This window comes from Antennarius striatus, chromosome 17 (assembly GCF_040054535.1).
Source record: "Antennarius striatus isolate MH-2024 chromosome 17, ASM4005453v1, whole genome shotgun sequence".
NCBI classification, from domain to species: domain Eukaryota; kingdom Metazoa; phylum Chordata; class Actinopteri; order Lophiiformes; family Antennariidae; genus Antennarius; species Antennarius striatus.
In genome coordinates, this window is record NC_090792.1 from 17,366,177 (window position 1) to 17,381,058 (window position 14,882).

The 14,882-nt window shown below is 38.2% G+C and overlaps 2 protein-coding genes across 2 annotated transcripts; both read right to left on the minus strand.

Annotated features, from left to right (window-relative positions):
• Positions 1–403: 403 nt before the first annotated feature.
• chp1 (calcineurin-like EF-hand protein 1) lies at positions 404–7,136 on the minus strand. Its single transcript, XM_068338579.1, has 7 exons — positions 6,777–7,136; positions 6,385–6,457; positions 5,014–5,094; positions 4,449–4,576; positions 4,311–4,372; positions 3,552–3,674; positions 404–1,797 (listed from the first exon to the last, which is right to left on the minus strand). The coding sequence occupies exons 1-7, from the start codon at positions 6,841–6,843 to the stop codon at positions 1,744–1,746; spliced, it is 588 nt and encodes a 195-aa protein (XP_068194680.1). The 5' UTR covers positions 6,844–7,136; the 3' UTR covers positions 404–1,743.
• Positions 7,137–8,068: 932 nt separating this feature from the next.
• On the minus strand, positions 8,069–14,785 carry lgmn (legumain). The gene is made up of 14 exons (XM_068338592.1): positions 14,700–14,785; positions 14,258–14,400; positions 13,976–14,073; positions 12,760–12,841; positions 12,563–12,645; positions 12,364–12,439; positions 11,830–11,892; positions 11,591–11,657; positions 11,293–11,411; positions 10,709–10,798; positions 10,397–10,603; positions 10,142–10,312; positions 9,046–9,113; positions 8,069–8,529 (listed from the first exon to the last, which is right to left on the minus strand). Exons 2-14 carry the CDS (start codon positions 14,390–14,392, stop codon positions 8,487–8,489), a joined length of 1,302 nt encoding a protein of 433 aa, XP_068194693.1. The 5' UTR covers positions 14,393–14,400; positions 14,700–14,785; the 3' UTR covers positions 8,069–8,486.
• Positions 14,786–14,882: the final 97 nt, after the last annotated feature.

The window sequence follows — 14,882 nt, forward strand, 5'->3', positions numbered from 1 at the left end:
TAAAAATAATTTAAAAAGCATCTGTATGAATAAATTGAGAAATAAAACGCTAGCCATTAGCTGGAGGGCGGCGGAGGATTTGCTCATTGAGCTAGCCGCTAATTTAGTTCGATCGAATATTGATTATTTCAATGATAAATTAGTGCATACAAAATACATTTTTACGTTGTAATCAGTTCTGTCACGATTAATAAAACAAAACTTTCAGTTTGACACCTTCATAAATAATCACATTAATTTAATAAAATATAAGAATATGTGACAAGCTCAATAATAGCAGAAGTTACCACTTCACTTGCGTGTATAGATTTATTTATTTATTTAGAACAACTATCAGTGTGAGTCCCAAAATAAAATCCGACGTAAATTTGTTGAGTTAGAAAAAACAAAGTTTGAACGGTAAGGCAAGCATGGCACTTGTTTTATTAAAATCAAATTCATGCATCACGTGACATATAAATCATATCTGACTGATCAATTCACGAATTAAAATGAACATCTGTGTTCGTATACACTGCTGGAGGCCATTCCTGTAGTTATTTAACAAAGTAACATGAATTAAAAGGAGATTGATAATGATCAGCCTGTACAGAGAAGAGATTTTGAATGCCTTTAGTCTTCTTTAACATCTAGAATTAGTCAATGGCAAAAAAAAGAAAAAAGAAAAGACTGATCCAATAAATAGGAGCGCAGCACATCATCATGATATATAAACTAGTTGTCAAAAAAGAACAACAACTAACTTTTTGGCCACAGAGTCTAACAAAACCAACCTAGCCTTGATTAAAATTCCATCAAGGAGAGATATATTTTGAAATCAGGTCCTGCTGGCAGCTGAAATCTTTTATAATTCTGCAGAAGCATTACAGTTACCATTCGGTACATATGCTGGAGACAACACGCCTAACAGCAGAAGATGGAAGCGTTTTGCGTAGAATCATCAGTAATAACACTTTATACATTGATAATCTATTTTATAAATATAACATTATTCACATGCTAAATCAGCAGTGGTTCTGAGAGGTCCTGGATAGTTTCAGGTCAAGCTCTCTTTAGATGAAGTCCAACAACTGAAACAGGTAATCACTATTGGCAGTGGCTACATTAACCCACATGAGAGCACACACACAAACATGGCCATAGGTTCCTATTTAAAAGGTCAAAAACTAACAAAAAGGAACTAAAATCATGGCACTGCAGTGGGTAAAACATGACAATATGTAGCACATCTCCTGTGTTTCTTCAAGGAAGTAACTAACCTACTTGGCTGCTCCGACTGGCTCTGCGTTGAGTCAAAGTAAATAAGTCATGACCTCCAAAGAACAAAAACACTGCCTGCGTTGCAATGGAATCAAAAGCTTTCATTCTCCACTCCAACAGCAAAACAGCTTGATCGTAACCCAGGGGGCAATTATTTCTCTCTTCAAAGCAGGGCAGCAGTGGTGCCAACAATTAAAAAAAGTCCTAATAAATAATGCTCTATCAATGGGGGAAAACACAGTGACGTTACATATAGCTACCCAAGGCACACAAATTTTCCCTTTGTTTTCAGAGCATTGCAAAGGCAGACAGATGTGACACGGTCTACCTCATTCACAACCTGACAGAAGGTACTTGATGTGTAGAACACACTGCTGGCTACAGCAGCCGGTTGAGAAACTGGATGAGGTTGTGTTTAGATGTCAACTGACATGTTAAAGGTCAAAAAAACAAAAAAAAAAGAAAACTGGGAAAATAGGTAGTTTAGTGGAGGAACCGGATGCTCATTTTCTGTTCCACATCCACCTTCTCCAGAACCTGAGGAAACAAACAACAAAAAAAAGATTTATATTCTGGTGAGATGAATACTGCGTTCACACAGAATGCAGATTATTTTTTTGCATGATACGGCTCCACACAAAAACCAATGCAGAGCCTTGATTATACATGAAGTCCTACGAAAGAATGGTCTACATTGAAAAATTCAGAATGAATTTTGCAGTTTTGTCAACAAAATAATTATTGTAGTCATTTAGCTCCATTCGCTCCCACTCATTGATTCATCCTCCTCGTATGCCATCCAGGTGAACTACAGTGGTTTTCAGTAGGACAGAATTAAGAAGGTGTGAATTGGATGTACTGTACATTAATGGGCTGCGTTACAAAAATCGAGAGGATGTGCTTTAGATTCTTTCACCTGAGTCATCACTATTGCAATTATTTCCTGTTTCTTTGCTCTCTGATTTGTTTGCTTCGTGGGTTTTAACCATGTTTTTTTGACATGTGGTTGAACTGTGGAGATCATGGGACATCTGGTTTCTGGACATGAAGTGTTTCTCGTGTTCCCTCTCAGGGTAGGATATGAGCTGTGCTGTATGTTCCACATGTCAAACTAAAAGTACTTGAATTGGTGTTAAAAATGTATAAAATATATTTGTAAATATGACAATATTGCATTAAACTGAGAAAACTACCACATATCTTGTGCTTCGATCTTGGTTTAGTAACTTTGGAAACTGAACTCAAGATTTAATAAATGGATGTGTTGGGATCCCACTGCAGATGGCACTTCCGTGTAGATGGGGGTTGTTATTCGGGGGCTACCACTTTCACCCATCTGTTCAAACTTGTCCTGATTTTGGGAGGCTGCAGCTTGACAGTTAATGTCATTGCCTGCAACCTGCTGGAGGCGTCTTAGCTGACAGGCTGAGAAAATATTAACCGACATGTTCCTCTGCTCAATCTTCTTCACAGTCACTCGTTCCCTCCCTACCACTGCAGGCACCGCTGTGTTTTTACTTTTTACTCCACCTTTGAGTAACAGATCAGTGTGTTCGCCAAAAGAGGGATAACGGATAAACCAGATGAACTGGAGCGATTTTTATTCACACCTCCACCAGCATCTGATAACTGAAACATGAAAGTGTCAGTGTCAAATAACCAAAATGAAACTTTGCTAACAGAAAAAGCATTCAATAAGTGAACAAGAATAGAAGTTTAAACTTTGGGTCTAACCAAACCAGTTTTGTCATGTGTCTAATGTTTTTGCCTTTGGGTATTAGTCTCTGTCAAGAAGCTTAGCGTATCATCATCAGCTGTCAGTACGTTAGCACAATGCTTCAAAAATGTCTTTCTGTATTTCATTCCTTCATCTTGTATTCATATTTGATGTTTGTTTTTTTCTTGCAGTCATAAAGCAAGTCTATTTGAATACGTATAAATTGGCACATAAAGAAGTCAAAGTTTAGCCTTTGGTGATAAATGTTATTACATACTCAGACTGGAGATGTTTTTACCCAAGTTCTAATACACTGAAAAACATAAACCTTGCAGATAAACATGCAGAAAGTGAAGTTTTTAGTATAAGTTAAAGCCCTTCTGAAAGACTCAGAAGTGTGTCATGTCTGAATGCCTGTCTAATTTTCTTATGTATAATGCTGAATATTTATTCATGGCAAAAAAGAAAAAAAAAGTAAAACAAAAAAGAGCCAAAGGACCTAAAGAAGGAAGGGAAACGGTGTAAATACACACGAGAGACATCTATTTGAAGTCTCTGATGCTACAAAACTTGCCTTGATGAATTCATTGAATGAAATCGAGTTATCGCCGTTTGTGTCAGCTTCCTGTATGGTCCTGTCAGCAATGCTACCAAGCTGTTCGTCTGAAATGTTTACGCCAACCATCATCCGCAAGACCTGTAAAAAAAAATGTAACCACCCATGATAAACATGTTATCGCGGTTAATGAATATCAGCCTGAAACCATCCCTGGCAAAGATGAAATAAGCGTTTTACTGTAGTCACAGGAGATTACGGAGAAATGTTTATGAAAACAACATGGAAGCAGCACGTATCTACACACTGTTTGACATAATTTGTAGTTATTACATGAAGCAGGTCACACAGAAGTGTTTTGCGCAAAACAAGAGATTTGTCTGAGTCATTAAACACAGAGCTTACAGCAATGAGAGCTCACACAATGTTACCGTGACCAACATGGTTTCACAGAGGGATGACAAATAACACAGAGGGAAACCAAACAGAGGAGATTTAACTGTCTGGGAGAAATCAACCTGTAGTTAAGGAGAGATATCGCCTCATTATCAGCAGATGGGCAAAGTCTTCTACTAGACATCGAAATCCTTGTGCGCAGCATTGTGATGTGGATGTTGTGCAACAGCATTTGTTCCTTTGTCAAATAACTAACAAGCAAAAAGAAGGAATTTCACAGGTAATAAGGTTTCCATTAAAAAAAACAAAAACTGTCTGAACCAGTTGGAGCCACAATCTTTTTCATGACTCAGCATTTACAGGGTAAACCAGTACACTCACCTGTAGCAGCTCATCACGAGAGATTTTGTCATCTCTGTCCAGGTCATACAGACGGAAAGCAACTGGACAAACAAAAAAATCTGTGTAAGTCACGGCAGAGATTGCTCACTTCAAGAAATCCTGTGGCTAAAGACTCACAGAGCAGCTTGTTTGTCCTGCTGTTGAGCGGCTCGCTGGTGGCGGCGTTCTTGCTCTTGTCATTGTCCTCGATTGGTCGGAAATGAGCTAAGGTCCGCATAAAACCCCTGAAGTTTACCTGGTCCTCCCTAAAACAAATAGGCAGAGCAATAAAACTACACATCAGAGAGAAAAAAGGGTTTTATTCGTCTTTTCTAGAAAAACAATTGTTGTACTCAGATTACTCTGCGAGTAACACAAAGAAGACTCAAACTAATCGTAACCTTACACCATTTCACACAATACAACGCTCATGTAACAAGCTCCACAACTGGAGCAACAAGAGTACATCTGAAACCATTAAGAGCTGAAATGCAATCAAAGTCTTCAATTTTACATTTGAACGCATTTCAAATTTTAGTTAACTGATGAAAGTACATACAAGTATGAAAAAAAGCAAGCTGATTATCAAACACTAAATATCAAAGGACAGAGTCTCTGCAGTTAAGCAGACTGACCGCCTCTCTCAGCGATGCAGGGGTTGGGATTCAGATCTAAAATGAACACCAGGAGATGATCTGCTCACCCCTCAGGGAAGAAGGCATTAATGATCCTGTCACCCAGCGGATTGATGGCCAATTCTGGGATCCTCTGGAAGTCCTCTCGACTGAGAAGAGATATGAGTTTAAATTCCAACAAAACAGATTCTAATAAAACAAGAGATGCAAATTCAAAACCTTTGAGAAACTTTAAAAATACATGACAGTACAGAGACCTCAACAAATACTTTTAAATCAGGAAGTGATTTGAAACTGAATGATAATATTTTATAATTCTGGGAATAATTTCAGTTCCGACAACAGAATTCATTTCACTCAGGTTAGCGTAAAAGGTCCTTGAAGTTGGTCATTGAAGATGTATAAATCTCATGAAAACGAATGGTAAGAAATAAAATGAATAGAAAGAAAGTCACCTTGAGAAAATAAGAAACTACCTGACTGTTTGTGCCATGACTGAAAGTAATAGAGCAAAAACAGGTGGAACAACGAATGTGTTTTGTGTCAACAAATCTTTTAAAAGATCTGTAAAGAGCCTTCACCCTCCACTGACCTCAACACCAAACCTCTATTATACAAATGTCTTAGCAGTTTTAATGATTACTTTTTTCTTCACCAATTGCTTATTCATGCAAAACCAAAGGACAGAGTACAATGTTAATAACAAACTGCAGAGAGCCCACTCTGAAGCCTGACTGCGCTCAAATATAAAGCAACAGGAAATATTTTATCATCAATCACAGCTTTTAAATTTTATATACTGGTTTGATCCCCGAAAGGAAATTAAGAATGACAGAATAGTGACTTTAAACTATAAACTGAACCTGTTCAGGGGTCAACAGAAGACACACTAGCCACATTTATAGCACAAAATACTTGTTTCATATTTAGCAACGGTGACTTGTCACTAGAACTGACAAAAAGCAGACACCAACTTCTTAACCTGTTTCTCTGAATTTGAGTCATTTACCATGAAAGAAACTTAAAAAAGGTTAAATTAAAAACAGGTGTGGAGACTAGAAAACACCCTCATATCACAGAGAGTTCATGTTTTGAAAACATGTTGGTGTCCTTATATGCCACAGACACCAAAGGCTGGAGGGCCGTTGGAATTCTGGTAACTGCATAAACTTTTCGAAGTGAAAAGTGGCTAAATAGAAAATACCAATGCAGGGCGAAAATAATCTGCAGAGGTCATTTAGTAGGAAATTTTAACACTGAGAATCAGGTCACAATTCCTTCACAAGTATTTAAATTGAATTTAACTGAAGAATTTGTCCCCTTCTGCAGACGTCACCTAAAGGTTGGCCAAACAAATCACTCATCCTGGCCAGGCAGCAAATGTACAAAGCTCATGGTTTGGATGATGGGTTTAATTCCAGAATATGTTTATTGCTTACCTGAGGGTACCGTTTTCACCTTTATCCAGGCTGGTGAAGCGACTGTACAGGCGGGTGATCTGACTGTGGGAGACTGTAGGTGGGATAACAAAGAGTTTATTACCAGATGACCAGAAAATAACAGGAACAATTCACTTCTTGGCACTCCAAGCAGCCATCGATCTGGGATTTTCACAGGTTGTATTCATGCATTACAGTTACAACCCAGTTAAAGACGAGCAATTTATGGTAAATTCAGTTTTGCATAACTTCCTATTTTTTGTTCACTTGTAGATACAAGTTTACAGTAACTGCAGTGAATGACACTTCAAACTACGAGCAATGCAGAGAGCAAACTTTGAGGCGTGACCGACTCCATCTTCATCACAGCAATTTGTCAGAGCTCAACTTACAGCCAGTCTCCTTCTTGATTTCTTCGATTTCCTCTTCTCGAAGTAACGTAGAGGCTCTGGAACCCATGGTGAAACGTTTAAGGGTGACGAAAGGCAGTTTATAGAAGTCTTACGCAACGGAACCAGCTGTGAAAAACCTTGATCCGAACCTGTTAGGTTAGCAAACAAGCTAACGGGTCGATTATAAAGCGTTTTTCTCCTAGTAGGCGTTCAGTTGTGAGCTATCAAGCTGATAAACTTTAATCCTATCGATAGGTTTATATCGTCCTGACGATTAAACTCTAAATGTGATATATATTTACAACCGCAAGTGCTAGTTTCACATTAGCAGTGATGGTTTCGGCCAGCTTGGCTTCCTGCTTTAATAGGAAGAGGGCGTGGATTAAACGAGGCCACCTCCCAAACAGGATGGTCCTTGCGGACCTGGGTAGCAAAGTTTAAAGCCTGCTCAAAATTCGAAACTACCTGTTATTTATATACAGTACTGTAATTAGAAACGTGGGAGTTTTAAACCTTCTGATGTGGGATTGGTATCTGCAATTTATAAAGAGAACGAAATTATGCTCGTCCGATTCGTCTCAGGCGTTTCCTATTTAGCCTGAAGACCAGCTATCCAGGGGTCCGAGCTCGCTGCTATGGTAACATTTCAACCGTAACTCCTGTGTCGTGCGTTCTACGCAAATGCTGTGTGAAATTTGACTTTTTTTTTTGTTTATCGAAGCATAAATATGAAGAATAATCAATTAAACATAGACTATGATGACAATCAAATAAATATTACAGGCAAATAAAGAGCAATCAATGTCATCAGTTATCAAATAAAATGCGATTAATACAATCTAAAAAGAAGTACTTTTCTTTTTAAAGCTGTAGGTCAAAATACCGTCACTAGATGGCACAATTTTATCATTGGACGCACTGGTTATATCTATCACCAGCACCAGAGGGCGCTACTTAAAGGTGAAGTTGCAGTTATGTGCGTTTATATCCCTGCTTTCTATTATAATGCATTACATACAGTATGTCCCTTTTTATGACCAGAAGATACAATACAGGCACAGGTAACATTGTATTATTATGAAACAGTGTTATAACACAGATAAAATGGGTTTTTGGTCACAGGAAATAAGGCTCAGGTAGATAAATTTCTCTACTATGTTATACAGTATTTTCTAATGTTATGTCTCTACTGATTAAAGACGATGTGATTTTTTTTTTATGACAAAAAACTAAAAAAATCTGTGCTGAATATCAACACAGGTAAAACATAAATAAATTGGAAATAAGAGACATTTTTATGCTTTTTTTTGGACAGATTTATTTTAAGATCCCTGACAACTGTTGAAGTTCAACATTGTTCAATGTTTAGTGGTATGTCCATTGCTTATTAATCAAACATTCATTGCCTTCCATATCACAAATAAAGCAAAGAGAGCAAAGAAATTTTTTGTTAATTCCAAGTTATTTGTTTTTACATTCATAAAAACAATCAGTAAAATATCACCCATAACCTCATCACAGCAATAGTGCAACTCAATAAAACGGCTTTAAAAATTCTCAGTAAAATTAAAAAAAAAAAAAAAAAAAGGTTAAAAAAATAGTGCCAGTTGATGATAAAAGAACAGTCGCCTCCAAAGTAGATTGATTCATCAGCAGTGCAAATTGATGCCTCATCTTGTTCGTACTACACCTTTCCACACTTTGGTCCATTTACTTTCTGAACTGACACGCAGAATCCATGGCAAATTGGATCCTGAAAAGTGAAATGACAAAACAATCAAACAAGTAAAACTATACCGTATTAACTAAAAATACAACACTGATGGTACAGAACGCAAGAAGCGGAGTAAAAATCAAAAATCCCTCAAGTCTCATCTTCAAATGGATTCTTTTCTTTCTAGGATTGTCAGAGCCTTGTTTTGGATTACCTCTTCCATACTCAATATTCACTGGTATTTCTCATTTCAATTACTGTGATGGGAAGATTTAAAAAAACAAAACTTTCCTACAACCTATCCATTGTGAAAACTTTTATTCATCCAGACCAGTATAAAAACTGGTCTTGTCAGACAATTAACTGTTTCTCAGTCAGCCTCTCATTTCTCTAACTTCAAAAATGTTAAATATAGTTTTTTATATATAAAACAAAATGTAAAACAGCATGTGTAGAGAAACAGACTGATCAGATCATGTATTCATCACTTTAGTTAGGTACGAATTCACAAAGAAATATGATGTTCAATGGAAATTAAGCGTGGGGCAGTCGTACCTGTCGGCAGAGTATCCTCTCTCACACAGGTTCACCAGAGCGTACAGATGCCTCAGAGCGTATTCAAACTGAAACACAAGAGGACATCATGAAAGTCAGACTTCCTACAGTCTGAAACGGCTTGCACAGCTTCATGAATTTACCCACAACCTAAATGTTCACTGTTCCTGAACCATTTTCATTTTGCAAAATGTTTTTTAATGTTTAATGTTTCACAAATTTCCCCACTGTGGGACAATAAAGGTCTATTATTATTATTATTATTATTAACATCCATTGCCTCTGTCTTTAACAGAGCAGCTCTAACAATACCTTATTTGCTGTCTTATTTCAGGTCTAAAGAACCAATGACAGTGGTCAATTACAGTCATGTGATCAATTCTGAGTGAAATTGAGAAATATAACCTCCTTTGTTTAGGTGTGGAGTCAGACGCTCATTTATTGGTGGCCTCCATCAAAATCTATCAAGCAATTCAAGAGTCACAGGAAGCTCAGACAGTTGAGAAATAAGAACTGAAACAAGAACTGAAAGAGGTTTAAGTGTTCTGAAATGTGTACAACAAAGTTTCACAGTTCTTTACCAGTCTGGATTAAAACCAAAGGAATGCACAAAATGAAATGTGAATACAGCTGTAACACCTACTGATCGACTGTAAGTGAAACAGATCCGATGCTTCTATTGAAGTAGAAACAGATACTCGACATCTAATCCTGTCTGAATAAACATTACATTATAAACAACACTGCTCTCCGTCTTGCTGGAAATGTGATTATTATCAACTCACACTAATATTTGTGTAAAGTCTAGTTAAGTTTCTTGGATGGCAAAACACTTCTGTAGCTTCGGTGCAGAAAGACGTTGCAGGAGAAGAAGTTGCAGACTTGTTTTAAAGCATAAAAGCAGCCGGATGCCAGCAGAAATTGACTCTGTTTATCATATCAGAAAGATGCTATTTACATTTTTTTTAACTGCGCATATTGACTCATACAAGTCAGCAGAGAGGTTCCAGTGCAGATTTTGGCAGAGAATGGATTCTAATTGGGATCCTGGGGCATCTGGAAACTACATTTACAGTAACAAATCTTTGTGCTCTACCTCTTGTCTGTGCCAGTTGAAGCAGTTGTGTTTGTAGTGGGTGAGTGCAGCTTTGTAGCACCCATACTGGGTCAGATCGGCCTTCTCGCTGAGAATCACATCGGTCTCGAACTTATTGCCGGTCACCTTCTCAACCACTTGGCGCATAGTGTTTGCCATCCATTCTCTGATCTGCAGATGCACACATGTAAATCTGTAATGTGACATCTTTCATGGTCAGTTCGAAGCTTCTTCATAAATCTGATGTGTCTGTACCTTAAGGTGGACGTTGATCTCCATCAGCAACCCCCTTGTGACACTGATATCATTGGAGGCCATCAGCTTCCTCTTAAGAATGGCCAGAGGAACGTCGGGGCTTGGGATCAGATTGGGGTCCGTGATTGGCTGCAGGGTCACTGGAGGAGGGGGTGGGCCAAACTTGGGGTTGCCCTGAAACTCCTTGACCTTCATGTGGCTCACAGTCTGCAGAGAAATTAAGAGCCTTGAGTTTAAAGGGAAGGAAACAAACATTTGCTCCCCTCTGATCATTATTCAGAAGAAGACGTCTTCCCTCCCCTGTGCTCTCACCTTGTTTCCGTACTGCTGGACGTGGCTGGTGTTTGTGTGGCTCTTCACAATCTTGAACTGTTTCAACAGGGTTTCTTTTGACAGGTCTTCCTGGAAACACCATGTTGGACAAAAAGCACTGCAATCAATTATTTCTAGTCTGGATTCAGATTACCTTTGTAAATTCTTCGAGCTCAAGAACATTATTATTAATAATAACTGACACGCGCATTACCAAAGGTAAGAGGAGAAGAGTTACAGGTTTGGTTCATGCAGTTCTTTGAGAGTTTGTGCAGAGAATTAAAGCTTAAAATATTTGTGGTATTTCTTTGTCTTATAGCTCAAACAGGAAGTCACTGCTATCTGAGAAAATGAGCACGATCAGGCATCAAAGCCACCCGGTGCTTCAGTGTCCTGGACTTATGGTTGCAATAGTTTCCTTCTACACTGTCTAGTTTATAGTTTGTCTTCATCTAATGTGTTGTCATAGGTTAATTGAAGCCATGAGCCCATCAGCTGACCCTTATGTAAAATAAAATTTTGCCTTTTTGTTATTTTATGATAAAATATTAGCGTTCTGACATCGAAGTGAAAATTTCTCCCACCACATCGGAGTCCTCCATCCAGTTCACGCTGTACCAGTCTCCCAGGTACGTGTCCCTGCTCTCATCATAGTAACAGGCATAAGACGACTCGTGAGAGTTGGATGCAGTGGTGGCGTACACTGAAAAACACAAGGCGGTATAATGTTAATGATACATTTCTAACTCTAAGACAACATTAAATTAAAAAGTAGGTGCATATTTGATGGTCATTCAAAAAACAGGGTTGGGGTTTGTGCACGTTATATTCACAGCTTTGTTACGTCTTTCTGGAAATAAATTCTACTGGGGGGAAGCTCACCATCAATGTCGTCAGGCAAATTCTCCATCATTGATCCCGACTCACACGCCTCAATGTAGAACACCATCTGTGAACGTGTGTGTGTGAATTTGTATGTGTAAGTGCATGTGGCAAAAAACAAAAAAGAAGTTTAGAGATCTATTCTTCCAGCACAGTGAGGTGATAATTGATCACAGAAAAATCCCGACAGCAGTTCTATAAACAGACGAACCACACCCCAGCAGCAGGTTGTGACATACCTTTTTATATTTCTTGTTCTTGTGCATGTATTGAATGGCTGCTTGGAGATCTTTAACATCGAGCTGCAAGAAACACAAGACTGGATTTAATTTACAGATTAAAACATTAAAATATCCCTGCAAAACACGCACAGCCATTATTATTATTTAGCTGGGAATATTGAAGTATATATTTGATAGGCTAACAAAGTAAGGCTTTATTTTTTCAATACAAGAGCATGAAACAGTTATTAAATATAAAATTAGTATTCATTCTTCAACCAGTAAGTCACTGATACAGAGTACTTAAATTTTTCCTTTTGAAATTTTTGACCATTTCCTGTAAACAAACGTTTGAATGGAGCTTGTGTTTGGACAACAGTTAACATTTGAGCATGACAGCTTTTTTATTTGAATTTCTAAATGCTCCAACAAACAGTAACTGCCAGTGATAACAGAGCAAGAAATTCAACAACAGAGACCGTTTCTTCTTTGAGTGGTGCTGTACATTTTTTAGTTGTAGTGACCAGGAGGAGGAAGTAGAAAAGCGCTTACATCATCATTTGGAAATGCCAGAATGCCAGGCGCCCCATGGTCAGTAAAGTACACAAACACGTGATCATTTGGGCCACTAGAAAACACACACACACACCTTAAGAGTTAAGAGAATAACTTTATGAAACAGTTAGTTTTTCTGTTCTGATACCTGGAACCATCTCTCCACAACTACCTGGTGTTTTATGTCATCACTCACCTCTTTATCACCTTTCCAGAGCCACCTTTGACACTGGAGGCATCACCCTTCAGCACTGCCAGGAAGTTTTCAGGGGTCACATCCTGCAGACATCAAAAAGTTTACTTTAGTATAATCAGAATGGCAAGACATATACCAGAAATTTAACAAAGTGTTGATTTGTATGCTTGTTTAAACATTTGCATTGATAAACTCACATCCCCAGTGTAGTCCTTAAGAACTCCATGGTACACATCTGTGCCATTTGGCCTGTTGATTACTATTCCAGGGGTTGGGTTGCTGGAAAAAAATTATGTCTGAATGAGGAAGAGGAAATAGCTGACAAAGCCTGTGATATGATAGCAGATGATTGAATCAGATACAACTCCTTTAGGTTTAGTCTCTTTCAATGCAGAACTACTTTCTGTAAAGCAATAAAGCAACAAGTCTGACCTGATCTTAATCTACAACATTACAGTGACTCATGTCCTAAAACTTCTGCCACGGGACTTGAACATGTTTCACAACAACCTGGCCTTTGGAAAACTGCTGATGCTATTTTTCAGCATCATCTTCCTTTAAATCAATTGAAAACAAGTGGCAGCTTGAACACCTCTGCTATCAGTGGCTATTGATTTATCTGAAGAGCGTGAGGAGAAAAATACTGTACTATCCTTTAACAGAAACAATGCAAGCAATAAAAAAAAGTTAATCATTAAAAAACAAATTTGGGCTATCAATATCGATTATTAACGATAAAATTAACTCTTACTGCTATGTTCTACTGACTACTGCATAATCAAAGCCAATGCTTTGAATGCTTTGTAGGGCTGCATTTAAGTGCAGCCCTACAAAAAAAATTATCTTTCAGCACATTTATTTTATTTATCTGTCACATCACAGGGCCACCAGCTCACTTCTTACAATATGTTAAAGTTAAAAAGTGAATTAATTCGTAGTCACAACTGCTTTCATTTATGCTTTTCCTTTTAGTCACCAGGTCAGTGGGGTTAAGTAGTGAAATTAGTTCCTTGTGACTCCTCAAAGCAGGTGACTTTTAACTGTTCAGCCTGTTCTAGAAACGCAAACAGCAGTTAACACAATTAAAACCTGCTGGAATGATTTCCACACAACTACAAGGATGGGGAATATGGACAAAGAGCGCACTATTTATTCAAGAAAAATCAAAGTAGACAGCTGTGAAGCTGTTTTTGGTGTATTAATTACATAAGTACCTCTACCTTTAAGTACCTCAAAATACTCATGATTAAAGATTAATAATTTGGGTCAAGGGTAAGAAAAAACATGGACATCCACACACTATCGAAACAACCCATAATAGCTCATGTTTCAGCTCCATTTACACTTGAGATGATAACACCCTCTAGCCTTTTTTTAAAGCAGAAAAAAGAAAAAGAAAAAGAATGAACTCACTCCTCATTCTCTGCCAAGTCATCATACATCATAACCACAATCTGCTCATCTGGGATGCCGTTCTGGTGGACGATCTGGTAGGCATGGCACACATCCGCCTGAGAGACAGGAAGAATAACACACAGGTCAGCTGCGAGTTTGAGAGAACAGGTGACTTATCTGAGAGGTTGAAGTCAATCTTATCAAAAAAAAACAAATGTGGATTAAGATAGAAACAATTATCCGAGTCCCCCTCGGTGTGCACCAGATAGGGGGACACTGAGGAAGTTTCACGCCTCTAACCTGGTGTCTGTAGTTGTACCAGCCGTTGGATCCGGCTACCAGGACCACCCAGTGTTTCCCACCGTCCGGCTCCTGGAGAGGAACCGCGCTCACCAGCCCGAGACTCAGGCCGATTAGCACGTAAAGGGCTGACATATCTTAGCCTGGCGTGGATGACAAGGAAGAAAAAAACCTAAGTAAACCCACACTTGGATTAATGCTTCGGATGTGTGCTGGACTGATAAACGTCCGAAGGTAATCAAAACTAACAAATCATCTGACTGCTTTAATGTCACATGATCCAACTAGTGCCAGTTGCTAGCTACCGGAGGCTAACAAAACAACGCAATAGAAACACAGGAGGTTTTACAAGGAGAATAATAATAATAATAATAATATGCTATTTGAAAAATTCAAAATATCTCCTAGCAGAGTTTGAAATAAACATAAAATAAGTCTTTACCTTTTCTTTGGTGTGAAGTAAGAGGAAAGAAGCAGTAACTACATATGTAGTCCGCAGCATGAATGGAACATTTATATGTGACGTTGGGAAAAACACTTGTCGGGAATTCTCCCGACGTAGCCAATCAGAAGGCTCGAAGGCGGAGCTTAACTGTAGTCAGGTGATTTGTTACACTTATCTGGT